General features: G+C 37.5%; 1 protein-coding gene across 12 annotated transcripts in view; it reads left to right on the top strand.

Annotated features, from left to right (window-relative positions):
- Positions 1 to 14,252, top strand: part of LOC126281946 (uncharacterized) — a 282,662-nt gene that overhangs the window by 226,832 nt on the left and 41,578 nt on the right. For all 12 annotated transcript variants that reach the window (XR_007551314.1, XM_049981296.1, XM_049981298.1 and 9 more), the window contains 2 exons: positions 8,671 to 9,420; positions 13,936 to 14,063. Coding sequence is in view for 11 of the 12 variants with exons in the window: in XM_049981296.1 (XP_049837253.1) it covers positions 8,671 to 9,420; positions 13,936 to 14,063 (878 nt within the window). In the remaining variant the exon portion in view is untranslated. The remainder of the gene's footprint in view (positions 1 to 8,670; positions 9,421 to 13,935; positions 14,064 to 14,252) is intronic.

Genomic DNA, 14,252 nt, shown 5'->3' with positions numbered 1-14,252 from the left:
CATATAGTCAACCAACATTTAAAAATAAATTAAAAGAATTTCTAGATGACAACTCCTTCTACTCATTGGCTGAATTTTTAGATATAAATTAAGGGAGGGAAAAAAAACTAACTTAAGCATTAGTGTCATGCAATATTTTGTGTAATGTAATATCTTGTACAGACATCTTTCATTAACCTGACACGTTCCACATCATTATGAAGTGTCGTATTCATGATCTATGGAACAAGTATTAATCTAATCTAATCTAATAGAAGATGGAAATGTACAAGGCCATGTGGCCCAGTACCAAAAATTGATTTAAAAAAAAAAAAACTGCTCTTACATAGTGATAGAAGCATGGAATTTGGTGGAGACAAGGACATTAAAAAGAAGTTGGAATAAATTGAAAGGCAGTTCAACCAAAGATGAGGTACAGAAAAAAACAACATGAAAAGGAAGAGGAAGAAAGAAAAATGGCAGATGTCGAAATATTACTTGAGGATATAAGAAAGATTTTTTTAAAAATTCCTGGACATTCATATAGCAGCTTGTTTGTGATTCTTTGGACCCTGGATTCCAAATTCTCTGTGTCGATGAAATCATTCAAAGTATGAGATAAGAAACTGATGCCCAGGAGGATACATTGTCACTGAGCTGAATGTGGGACCATCAGCTGCTGAGGTGTTTATATGTATTCACACTTTGCTAATATGGGTGGAGGGGCAGCCTGAGTGCGACCATATGCAGCTGCTTACCCTCAAGCGGATGTGAGACTTGGCTGAATGAAAATGATTCGAGACAGCAAAACAACTGACTATGACCGATCTGTTCAAAAACTGATGTTAGATGTAAGCACATTTCAGAACCTAAACATCATTATTTTGTAGTCTTTAAATTAATATTTTAGTAGTATGTATGCATAAATTTAGTTTTTTTAGAGTTCTACCGTAATAGGATATTTTAGGATATTTTTTTTAGTGATAGTCCTGACTGAAATAATTCCAGAAGTCAATGAATAATTCTTTTGCAGCTCTTCGTACTGCCTCAGATTTCTTAAAAACAATTAAATTTACACAAGCTTTTTGGATATTAAGATTTAAATTTCTTAGTTTTGTGATCTGCTCAATCGTCTATCATATTTTTACAATCTAGTCCTCTGACCTAGATTTCCAGATTGAGTTTCTGTATGCCATGAACTCGTATTATTGTTGTTCTGGTGGCGGTTGTCGTCTTTAGTCCAAAGATTGGTTTGATGCAGTTCTCTGCTCTAGTCTAACCTGTCTAAACCTCTACACCTCTCCTCTGCACAACTATGCAATCTATGTCACTTTGAACCTGTGTGCTTTTAAGACTTGATCCTCCTGCCCCCCCCCCCCCCCACCTCGTCGTCCCCCCCCCCCTCTCTGCCCCCGACACACACACATTATTTTTAACCCGTCCCATACTACTCAGACTTGGAAACACTTAAATTTATATCAGATGTTAACGAATATGTCTTCTTCAGGAAAATTTTCCTTGTTATTGCCAGTGTAAATTTTATATCCTCTCTAATCTGGCCATTGTTAGTTAGTTTGCTACGCATACAGCAACTCATCCACCGATTTTTGTGTCTCATTTCCTAACCTAATTCCTTCAGCATCACCCGATTTAATCTGACTACTTTCAGTTTCCTGTATTCTGCTATTGTTAATGTTCATCACATAATCTTCTTCTTCTTTCAAGAGACTACCCATTCTGTTCAACTGCTCTTCCAAGTCCTTTGCTGTTTCTGGGAGAACTACAATTTCGTCAGCAAACTACAACCTTTTTCTTTCCTGAATTTTATTTCTCATGCCAGATTTCTTCTTGGTTTCCTTCACAGTTTGCTCAGTGGACTAACTCCCCCTGTATTTTCAGTAGAGGTCACAGGTGCATTCCTTTTGCACTTCTTAAACACATTGAGCACCTGTTCCTGTTGGTCAAATATTGCATGACATTGGCACATTGGGGAGGAAGCCATGTTAATGAATAACAACCCCAGTTGTTAAAAAGTTCTTTAATTCACGGCATGTTTCTGCCATTATATTGAAATAATTTTCTAGTGGAATCTGTAAATGACGTTGTAAATGCAGCCGAGTGTTGTACATAATGATATAGTGAATACTTAAAAATTTACTGGACAAAAATGTAGGAACTCTACACGAAAATTTTTTTAACCCACACAAACATTGTATTTGTACCAAAAAAATTAAAAGAAAACTATAGCTTGCATTGTGCTGTCATGAAGCAAAGCCAAATGATTACAAAAGTAAAATTCAGTTATATTCAAGTGATGTGCTCGGTAATATACTAGGAAACAATAAATGTGTCGTGATAGTAAGAACTGTACGTTTTGATACATTAAAAGTCTCAGCATGCCTTATAGCATTAAAATTCATTTTAGATATGAGCTTAAGGTAGTTACTTTGATTTATTGAAATACTAAATTAGTTGTAATGGACAGTGGACCCAGGTAAAGTGTGAAGTTATGTCTACCAGTGTCAGCTGATCTATTATAGAATACAAGTAATTGTAGAGACTGTGGCGTGTTATGGACTTATCACAGATTAGTAACTGGATAAAAATATATTTACTAACACCTGAACACAGTTACAAAACTGTAGAGTGCCCTTAATGGAAACTACTAATAATGGAGTGACATACGTACAGGAAATGCAGTTCCTTGCGTACTCTGCTCACTGAGCATCTTCCCCTGGATCCAGGGAGCAGCAGTTATTCACCAGTTTAATACACAGTTGTGGAGCAGCAACACGCTGCAAAGATGGAGAAATAGTTAATAGGGTCATTCCATGCAAAGTGGTTGAATTTAAAAAAAGAAAAAAAAAAAAAGGTCCTACACGCCTGTCATGGATTTTGCTGAAATTTTGTGTGAACATTCACACTTGTTCCCATTAAACATAGGTAAAGTTTTACTTTCACTAATTCAATACTTCCAGAAATATAGTCATTTGTTTGATCCCACCCCTGAATTTTCGGCAACATTGAGACAGTATCTCATACTTTCGTGAAAGAAGCAAAGCGAGGCTATCTTGTACAGCTTTTGCGCTCTATGAAGCAAAATAATAATAAAAGATTTCTTGAGAAATTTTCATATGGATGACTTGATACAAAGTAAGCCAAAAAAATACACATTTGAACAAAGAGTGAAGTTAACTGTGCCCATAATAACTTACCAATACAGGGTTTTAGAATATAAAATTTCATTCTGATACTGCTTTCCAATAGTTTACAAATTGAGGACAAAGTTGAAAATTTTTGTGAAAATGCAAAAATGGCTATTTGTAGCCCTCTTTTACAGAGTAGCGTTTTCTGCAGACACCCTTAAACCATTCTCTAAGAATATATTCTAAACCACCTAAACAACTAGATATGGTTCAGCAATGCGAGCGTGTCGGGCCCTTAAAAACAGCAAAGTGGAGGTGTATTTAAAATACACTCATATATCTCTGGTCCTCAAATTAAATCTTTCATTATAATCTACAATTGTTTAGAACTCTCTGGAAAATGTAATGTCCAAAGTCCAGATGACTGGGAAAGAGCAATCAAGTCAGAACAACTCTAAAACTTCAAAAAACGGATGCATTTTGTCACAGATCATCATGACATATTTCAGCCTGTTTTTCTGCTACAATAACTACAGAATCAAGCTAGTTATAAACTTCAAAATTTAATTGTGATTTAATTCAAAATTTAACTGTGATTTACCGAGGCACTGGACATTGTGTTATCAAAATTGCTGCATAACAACTGCAAAACACATCATACAAACTATCTTCAAGTTTTGCACTGTGTAAGTTTTGGGAAAGTTCATAGCAGTCAACATGAAATTTTTTTGGGAAGGATTCATATTCTAGAGAATTTTGAGTATTTCTTTTTACAGTGAAATGTTATTGAAATGTAAGTTAAATTCCAGTTTAAAGTATACCATATTTTGTGTTGTTATAGTTTGCGGCTTATATCAATCAGCGTAAAATTGTATTAATGTGTTGCTATGGTCTATGGTGGTTTGTTTCTGTGGGGCATGTAGAAATGCTATTCAAACATTAAGAAACAAAAAATCTGCAGGTTGGGATGGAATACCCACCAAAGTTATTAAAGTGGTACACAATAGAATTGCAAACCCGTTAGCTCGAATAATAAATCAATGTTTTGAAGCGGGCTGTTTCCCAGAGGTACTGAAATATGCTGAAGTCAAACCACTCTTCAAGAAGGGATCAAGAGAGATCATGGAAAATTATCGTACTATTTCGATTCTCCCAGTCCTATCTAAAATATTTGAAAAACTTGCTGCTGCACAAATTCAAATCTTCATTGCAAAATATTCTGTTATTCTAAACAATCAATTTGGTATTCAGCAGGGGAAAAATCCCACAGGTGCAGTAAACAGTTTCATTGAGAAAATAAGTACATCATTAGACATAAGGTGGCAGGAATTTTCTGCGACCTCACAAAGGCATTTGATTCTGTAAACCGTGAAATGCATGTTTACGAACTTGAAAAGTATGCCATTAGCAGCAGTGCCCTACAATGGCTTAAATCTTACTTATCCAACAGACAGCAAAGAGTTAGCATCTCTTCAAATGGCGCATGTTATTTTTCTGACGAAAAAAATATCTCAGGGTGTTCCACAAAGCTCCATATTAGGCCCAGTCCTATTTCTCTTCTGTATAAATGACTTACCATTCAATACCAACTCCCCATCAGTTCTGTTCGCAGATGATACTTCTGTCTTAGTTGAAGATGAGGATTCAGAAAAAATCCCCAAATCTGTGATCAGTACCTTAGAAACTTGGTTTCAGCTAATTGGGTTGAATCTAAACATATCTAAGACTCGTGATGCAGTTCAAAACCAGTCAGTCAAAATGTGAGCAAAGTAAGATTGCATACAACCACCAAGATATAGAAGAAGTAGACTCTCTCAAGTTCTTAAGTTTAAATGTAGATAAAAATTTGAGCTGGCAGGCACACATTGAATACCTGGCAGACAAACTGAGCAGCTTTGCATTTGCAATGCAAATATTATCAACTACAACTGATATGGACACACGAGAAGTAGCATATACAAAGTATTTCAAATCCATTATTAGGTCTGGTATTGTTTTTTGGGGTAACTCAACAAACATAGTGCGGATACTAAAAATACAGAAAAAAATTATTCGAAATATGTACACTGCTAATAACAAAGAACCATGTCGACCATTATTTAGAAAACTTAAAATATTAACTCTGCCATCCTTTTACATATGAGATTATTATATTTTTTTGTACAATGGACATGGTTTACTCGAGGGAAACCATTTTGTCCATTCACTTGATACTAGAAACAAAGAAAATTTTATGCTCCCCACCCACCGATTCAGATGTTATGCCCAGGGACCTCAGTACATGGGTCTCGCACTCGTGGTCTCGCAGTCACGTTCTCGCTTCCCGAGCAGGGGGTCCTGGATTCAATTCCCAATGGGGTTAGGGATTTTCACCTCCCTCGAGCTGACTGGGTGTTTGTGATGTCCTCATCATTCATGAAAGTGACAAGATTGGACTGAACAAAGGTTGGCAATTTCTATGGGCACTGATAACCACGCAGTTCAGTGCCCAACAACCCAATCATCATCATCATCATCATCATCATCATCAATACATGGAAATGAAAATTTGTACTAAATTAAAAAGGAACAAGTTGATGCAGATGAATTTAGGCTCACTTAAAAGAAAGGTATATGAGGTACTGACACTGAAGTGTTATCACTCCGTGGATGAATTCATGCAGGGCAAACTGGAAATTTGAGCTGGGTACAATGTGTTACATATTCCAAGAAATATCCTTATGGTGTTATTATTTTTTGTAGTGCTATTATTTATCAATGTAAAAGTCATTGTAGCTGTATTATAAATTTTTGACATGTCTCCTGAACGCAAACCAAATGGATTGCAAATGTACATCATGAGATGAATAAAACACAATTAAAAAAAAAAAAAAAAAAACAGTGTTGGTTTCTCGTTGAGTGAGAAAATTGGCATCCCAATTGCCATAGTGACCACGCCTGGTAGCTTTGTAACAGCAGCCTCTGGTGGTTTTTTTATTTACCATAGATTCCCAAGCCTGATGATACATTTCTTTAAATGTTTGGAGGACAAAGCTAGGAGAGGTCTCTTTTAGGATCCTAAGTTTGTTTCCTTCTAGCTACTTGAATTTTTTACTGGTTTCATTACTTTGCTATAGAATGGCATGATAAAAACTATACCGCAATCTAAGCAGTGTCACTTGAGGGTGCTGGAATAATTGCAGTAATGAGCTGTTCCAGAGTCCACCACTTGTCACCCCCCTGATGGCCAATAAAACGATTACAGATAATTCCAGTCGACCACTATTTTTCATAAATACATGCAACATATTGTCCTGGCCGGAGGTCCGATGTCAATATATCTATGTCACTAGTCACTAATTCTGGCTAGAAAAGACGATGCATCGTTTGAAAATCTATTGATGTGAATTGCTGTTCCATCAGTTGGCAAAAACTGATAATTTTCTCTAGTTCCTGCCAAGGATGCCCATGTTGAAACCATTCTTCTTGTAATACGTTATTTTATTCAATTTCTTCTTTGTGATGAAAGCAAGTTTAAAGCCATAATGTTCTCAGTTCAGCAGTGAAACAGATCAGACTTTCAGCTAGGACAATAAGTTTCACGTATTTATGAAAATGAATGGTATATTGAAAATTTCTGTGAGGCATCTGCTGAGGAGAAGTATGCTGTAATAAGTTTTATACACCGAAATGGCCCAGCAAATTCATTTTATTGGCCAGCAAGGAGTGACAATTGCTGGATTCTGGAACAGCTCATATTAAATTTATTAGAACACCCTCAGTAACATAGTTTGATTGGCAGTATAGTTTTTCTCGCGATATTCTGTAAAAGTTAATGAATTTTTAGGATCTTGAAGGAACTTAGGATCCTAAAAGAGACCTCTTCTAGTGCTGTCTTCTGACACTTAAAGATATGTATCATCAGGCTTGGGAGTCTGTGGTGAAAAAACTGACCAATGGCTGTTATTACACAGCTATGGGGCATGGCCTCTATGGCATGGGAAAGCTGGTTTTCACACTTGACAAGAAACAAGCAGTGGTTAAGCCACCATGGACTATAGATACACATTTACACAGTTTTTTATGTAAACTGCAACACACAATATGCTGTACTTTAAACTGGAATTAAATTAGCATGTCAGTAGCATTGAATTGTAAAAAGAAATACTCAAAATTCTCTAGAACATGGTCCGTCCCAAAAAATTCCCAAAACTTACACAATGAGACAGTGGTGTAAAACTTGATATGTTTTGCAGCTGTTATGCAACAATTTTACTAACACAATATTCAGTGCCTTGGTAAATCACAGTTAAATTCTGAAGTTTATAACCAGTTTGTTCTGTAGTTATTGTAGCAGAAAAAAGGCTGAAATATGTCATGATGAATTGTGACAAAAGGCAGCCATTTTTTGAAGTTTCTTGAATTGTTCTGACTCAATCTCTCTTCCTAGTCATCAGGACTTTCAACATTACCTTCTTGAGAGAATTCTAAACAATTTTAGAATATAATGAAAGATGTCAGATTTAATTGAGGACCTGTGATATATAGGCGTAGCATTCTTTTTCGTTGTGCCTTTCTGAGACTCAGTGCTTCCTCTATGTGTTGCAATCTGCCTTTCCCCTGTTGTTATTGTGAGAATGCTTAATTTCTCGGAGATAACCTATGGTATAGTGGAACTGAAGCTCATAGCCTATGATCAACTCAATGGATTCTCTGGCTGACATTCTTCATACATTGCATGACTGAATATTGATCAGTTGGACTTTCCTATGAATGATCTAAAATTTCTGTCTTGGTGAATTTAGAAACATAACTCTTTATGTGTTCTAATGATATTGCTTGGATTAAATGCTTTGTTCTTTGAGGTAAAGTATTTTTGTTGGAACTGTTTTGTAAGAAGTTTGAATGTGCAGGTGCAGCATTGCACTCTTGTAAGTCAGTGTGGGGGTATTAAAATTGGGAATGTTTGATTTTTCACTGAAGTGCATGATGAAAATATTTGAAGAGATAGTCTGTTTTCAGGTATATGCAGGAAATACCAGAACAATATCAACTACTGAAAATGCACACTCATGTGAATCATGTGAAATTTTGTGATGAACTGGAATTCCTTTTAAAACTGTGATCTCATGCATATTTAATTGAAAACTACATGTCACCACTAGTAATGCTTTTCAGAGTATCAGTTTTTATCATTATTTGCATTGGTTTTGATCACCCAGTGTTTACAGTACTATTGTGTCCGATGCTTTAGGGAAATTGCAACAGAAGAACACATCTCACAACAAACTCTGTGGGTTACTGCACATTAATCTCCATTTTATGCCCCACTTTCATGAAAGGTGATACGCTTTCTTACAGATTTCATTTCTAATCTGCCATGTTGAGTTTTTCTAAAAGGCAAGAATCACATTTTCTTTTACTCCACCTTAACTATATACATATGGCCAAATCTTTGAGTGAAAGCTCCCCAGAAATACAAGAAAAGTGTGTTATATTTTCCTGTTGTACTCTTTTTTGTGCTTCAGATGAATGACTGTTGATATTCCTATAATCTCTTTTGCAGTATGTCCAGAATTCTGGACCTCCCGCCATGACATATCCAACTTTTAGCCGTCTGGACCAGCAGCAGCCTCCACAGCCGTTGCAGCAGCCTCAAGGTCATGTCATGCCAATTCAGAATCAGGGACCACCAATGCAGGGACAATTGCCACCAATGCAAGGCCAAACACTATCAATGCAAGGACAAACTCAGACATTGCAGATGCAGAATCATATGGCCCCTCTGCAAGGTCATGTGCCCCCTGTTCAAAACCAAGGTCCACCACTTCAGAATCAGGTTCTACCTGTACAAAGCCAATGTCCTCCTGCACAAAACCAAGCACCTCCAGTTCAGACTCATGGAGGGATGCAGTTGCATAGCCAGGGGGCACTACAAATTCCAAATCAAAGTACAGTAACACTCCAGAATCAAGGTGGTCCCCCTAATCAGGTGACAGCAGTGCAAGGGCAGGGCCCTTTGCCAGTGCAGCAAGGTGCTGGTGTACCTCCTGTGCAATGTCAAAATCCCCAATTGCAAGGCCAAGTATCACTGCAAGGACAAGGCAGTTTGCAGATGCAGAATCAGATGCAACAGCCACCTCAGGCATTGCCTTGGCAGACACCGACCCAAGCTCAATCCCAGCAGCACCAAGGAACGGTCACCTACCAGCAGCAACATCACATTCAGACACAACAATCAGTGAAAACTGGGACCAAAGGAGGTCAGAAGAGACGATTCACAGAAGAAAGAGAGGATTCAGGTGATAACTTCCAGGTAAGTTTAATTCGTTTGTTTACAGGTACCTAAATAATTTAATTTTTTGATGACATAGGTTTCTAACAGTAAGCCTCCTACCATTCCCAGCCCAATTATTGAAGGAATCAAACTTCAGCCAAAAGCTAGTTTTTCATACATCTCAGTGTTTGTGATATCTTCTGACCCCTGTGCAGTACAGGATATAATTTTGCAGGTACTTCCTGTGATACATGTGGATACTGCTGCAAAATGTGTTGCCATTAGATTTAGTAGTAAGAAAGTAATAAATTAAAATGCCATCGTTGGTGATAAAGTTTTAGTGCATGAACAGTGAACATGTAGTAAGCAATAAACTTTTCTCCTGTAATTACTTTTGGCGGAGTAGGGGGTGAAGGTTTGAAATTATGTGTACAGTTGGTTGGAAGTTGCTGAACACTTGCACTTTCAGATACCTGATAAATATAGTCTTAATTAGTGCGTTATTAGTTATGCTGCCTCGGGACACACTGAGTTTGTTACTTTAATACTTGACTTATCGTGTTAAATTTTTAATGTAAGATCACACTTGTTAATTAGTAACTAATGGCAGCATTTTGAATTTTGTCAATAATTATATTAAATAATGAATATCACATTTTTCTTGCACATGGAAGTGTTAAATAGGCACCTGTAACTGGAACTAGGAAAATTCTGGGTGGACTACGAATTAAGAAGGGAGTAAAGGTAACCAGTGACTGTAAAGTCATGGCGATGAGTTATTGAAAGGCACATAAACCAGGCTGAAATCATTATTAAGTTATTAGACAGTGTCTTTCTTGGATCTGCTTGACTAACAATACATCCACAACTAAGTTGTTCTGACATTACGGCCTGACTGGATCCAGACTTTCATATGTGATATGAGCCCCTCTCCATCTCAGGACATTTAATTATATCTACTCCCTTTCCCAACTACCAAAAATAACAGAAAAAATCTAGTTTTATAGTTCATCATCATGTCCTGTTCCATCACAAGCATATCCTATCTCGCTAGAGGTAGGACCACCTTTTGCAGCTCTGCTGTAACTTTCGCACGGCCTTCTATTTGGGTATGGTACCAACCAGCTGCCCACTTGAACCAGCGAGCCATTGTAAAATTATCTACAGTAAGTTATCAATCTATTACTGTACTGATAATGCTATACATCCAATGTGTATTTGTAACTCATCTGTATCAGATACAGTCCCTCGGAAAGTTATGAAAAACAGTAAGAACAACCTATTTCTTGGCACTTTTAAACATTTTCCATTACGGAACAGGAAGCAGCCTCAGCCATTTTCATACTGCATATTATCAGCGTGACAATCAGAGTACAACAGTGCAGAGACTGTGACTGTACACAATTTTTGAAATAAAAACTACATAGCTAAAGTATGATTAAGAAAAATGTTGATGGCTGTTAATGCAGTAGAATATGTTAAAGTTTCATTTAAAGTAACTTAGTAATAATATTTCTAATACATAAGTAGGACCTACTTCCAAGAGCATAAGACCATCAGTGTATGTGTGCTGTGGCTTCTGACCAATCATCAAGTTTGTGTTTGTTATATATCATGTTTATTCTTATGATGAACAGTGTGTGGTAGCAAAATTTTACTCTATTTACTTATCAGTGGGAGACAGAAACAGAAATCAGGCTGACGAAACTGCAAATATTTCTCAGCGTCTGTGGACAGTACTCATCATGTACTCACCATGTTATGTGTACATTATCTTTAGCTTTGCAGAACCAAATATCATCCCATAGCCATAGGGCTATTTCATACTCCAATGACTTACATGGATTGAGGAGGAGCTGCATGGGATTTAGGAGCAGGTGCATGGTGGAATGTAAAAGCATCAATCTTCCCCGATCCTTTACAATTCCCGAATGGTATTCAAAAAGCCAAACTTCTCTAATTTTAGTGTTGCTGACATTACACAGATTGTGTGTTATAGGAAGCAGTATGCTTCTCGATTCCTTTTCGAATGTGGGCTCTCAGAAGTTTGTAAGACACTGTGTAATCCAAAATCTCCTAATGCAGTTCTTTGGACATTCCTTTGAGACTCTGACACGTCCCAAACAACTCCATGATAAATTTTGCACCTCTTTCTAGAATTGTTTGTGTCTTTTCCTTGTACCTGTGACCAATAAAAGCACTCCGGTGGTTGAACGAGGTTTCTGCCAGTGACCTCTTTGATGTGTGACTTGCTCCTTCTCAGGATTCTTTGAGTAAATCTAAGTCTGGCTTTTGTATTCCCCACAGTTAGATTTATGTGGTTGTTCTAGCTTAAATTGTTCCAGAAAACTGCTTCTAGATTGTTGAAGGTTGTAACTGATTGCAATGACAAATTGTCAGTCTTGTAGTCATACAGTATCAGATCTTACCTTGTATTTACAAGTATTACATTACATTTATTTATGTTTAGGGTCAGCACTAATTATTTGTAGGTTTATTTGCATTTTATAAGAAGTATCTAATGATGAAGCAACCATGTAAACAACTGTGATGTCTGCGAATAGCATCAGATACAAACGGCAAAAAACTTCATTTGATAGGTATTGTACATATATCATGATTAGCAATGGCCCTGTCTTGTTATCTTGAGGTATACTAGACACCTTAGTAGCTTTGTAGAAAGTGGCCAGTCCAGTCACATATCATTTGTGCATATTTGGTGTCCTAGGCAATGGTGTGGAACAGTATCAAAGGCTCTCAAGAAATTGAGAAACCCTGCTTCACCCATGGGATTGAGTGACACTTGAAGCTTTTGCTTGGTATTTGACTCCCAGTGAAGGAAAACTGGATACCTGAAGCCGACATGCATCTGAATATTTTGAGTGTATTTTTTATTGTCTTATTTCTTACTCCTGTGCTTCGAGAATAAAAACAAATAGTATATACTTTTTAGTTTTTCTTTCACCTGGAGACACACACATTATAGAAACCTGTGAAATAAACCTAAGAACTTTTAAATAATAATGACCATGTGATAACTTAATTCACCACAGGTGTTGTGCAAAATACGACAATTATAACAGAAAGAAAACAGGAAGGGAATGTTTCCTTTTTTGTTAAAACAATCATGAAGTCAACAAGAGAAAATTGTGTTGTAAGTTACTGTCTTCATGTTAAAGAGAAATGTTTAGAGTTTAGGTCCTCATTAAAGAATAAGAAGAAGAAACAAAGCAGGAGAGACATACAGTGAAGTGACAAAGAAACTGGTATAGGCATGCATATTCAACAATAGGGATATGTAAACAGCCAGAATACATGCTGCAATCGGCAACCCCTATATAAGACAAAAAGTGTCTGGTGCAGTTGTTAGATCGGTTACTGCTGCTACAATGGCAGGTTATCAGAAGTTGAGTTTGAACATGGTGTTTTAGCCAGTGCTCAAGCGATGGGACATATCTCCAAGGTAGCGATGAAGTGGAGATTTTCCCATACAAACATTTCACGAGTTTACTGTGAATATCAGAAATCCAGTACAACATCAAATCTGTAACATGAATGTGGCCAGAAAAAGATCCTGCAAGAACAGGATCAATGACGACTGAAGAGAATTGTTCAACGTGACAGCAGTGCAACCCTTCTGCAAATTGCGGCATATTTCAGTGCTGGGCCATCAACAACCATCAGCATGTGAACCATTTGGTGAAACATCATTGATGGGGGCTTTCGGAGCTGAAGGCCTACTTGTGTACCCTTGGATGACTGCACGACACAAAGGTTTACGCCATGCCAAGGCCGGTCAACATCAACATTGGACTGTTGACTGGAAACATGTTGCCTGGTCGGACGAGCCTCACTTCAAATTGTATTGAACGGATGGACGTGTACTGGTATGGAGACAACCTCGTGAATCCATTGCCCCTGCATGTCAGCAGGGGACTGTTCAAGCTGGTGGAGGCTCTGAAATGGTGTGCGGTGTATGCAGTTGGAGTGATATGAAACCCCCTGATACATCTAGATATGTCAGGTGACACGTACTTAAATATCCTGTATGATCACATGCATGCATTCATGTCCATTGTGCATTCTGACATACTTAGGCAATTCCAGCAGGACAATGCGACACCCCTCACATCCAGAATTGCTACAGAGTGGCTCTAGGAAAACATGTCCGCTGGCCACCAAACTCCGCAGACGTGTACATTATTGAGCACATCTGGGATGTCTTGCAACGTCTTGTTTAGAAGAGATCTTCACCCTCTCGTACTCCTACGGATTTATGGACACCCATTCATTGACTCAGTTTCTTCCAGCACTACTTCAGACATTAGTTGAGTCCATGCCATGTTGTGTTGCGGCACTTCTGCGTGCTCGTGTGGGCCCTACACGATATTAGGCAGGTGTATCAGTTTCGTTGACTCTTCCCTGCAGTCCACTCTACTTTTACTTGATTAATTTTTTTTGCTTTTTTTTTCAAGTAATTTAATTTGAAAGAAATAATTAGTGGCTTGATTCATTTTCTGATGTGTTGCTACAACTGGCATCCTCATTCATTAGGGCCGTGTTAATGTTGGCACTGTGACTGGTGGAAACATACAGCAGTCACAACAACAGCAACAGCAACAGCAGCAACAACAACAGTCATCAGCCCAGCAGCAGCAGCAAGCTGCACGACAGGGAATGGGGTGAGTACAAGTGGTACATTAGTGTCGATAAAAATCCTTTTTCATTCTTTTTAAATTGTGTTATGTATTGTATTAATTTTTTGTGTGTCAGGAACATCTTTCCATAGAGGGTTATTTCAAAAATTTTGAAAATATTTTGTTCCTTGAAAATATGGAGACATAATTTGATGATTTCCTTTTTAATAACGG

Source organism: Schistocerca gregaria, chromosome 7 (assembly GCF_023897955.1).
Source record: "Schistocerca gregaria isolate iqSchGreg1 chromosome 7, iqSchGreg1.2, whole genome shotgun sequence".
NCBI classification, from domain to species: domain Eukaryota; kingdom Metazoa; phylum Arthropoda; class Insecta; order Orthoptera; family Acrididae; genus Schistocerca; species Schistocerca gregaria.
This window is presented reverse-complemented; position numbering and strand designations above follow the sequence as displayed.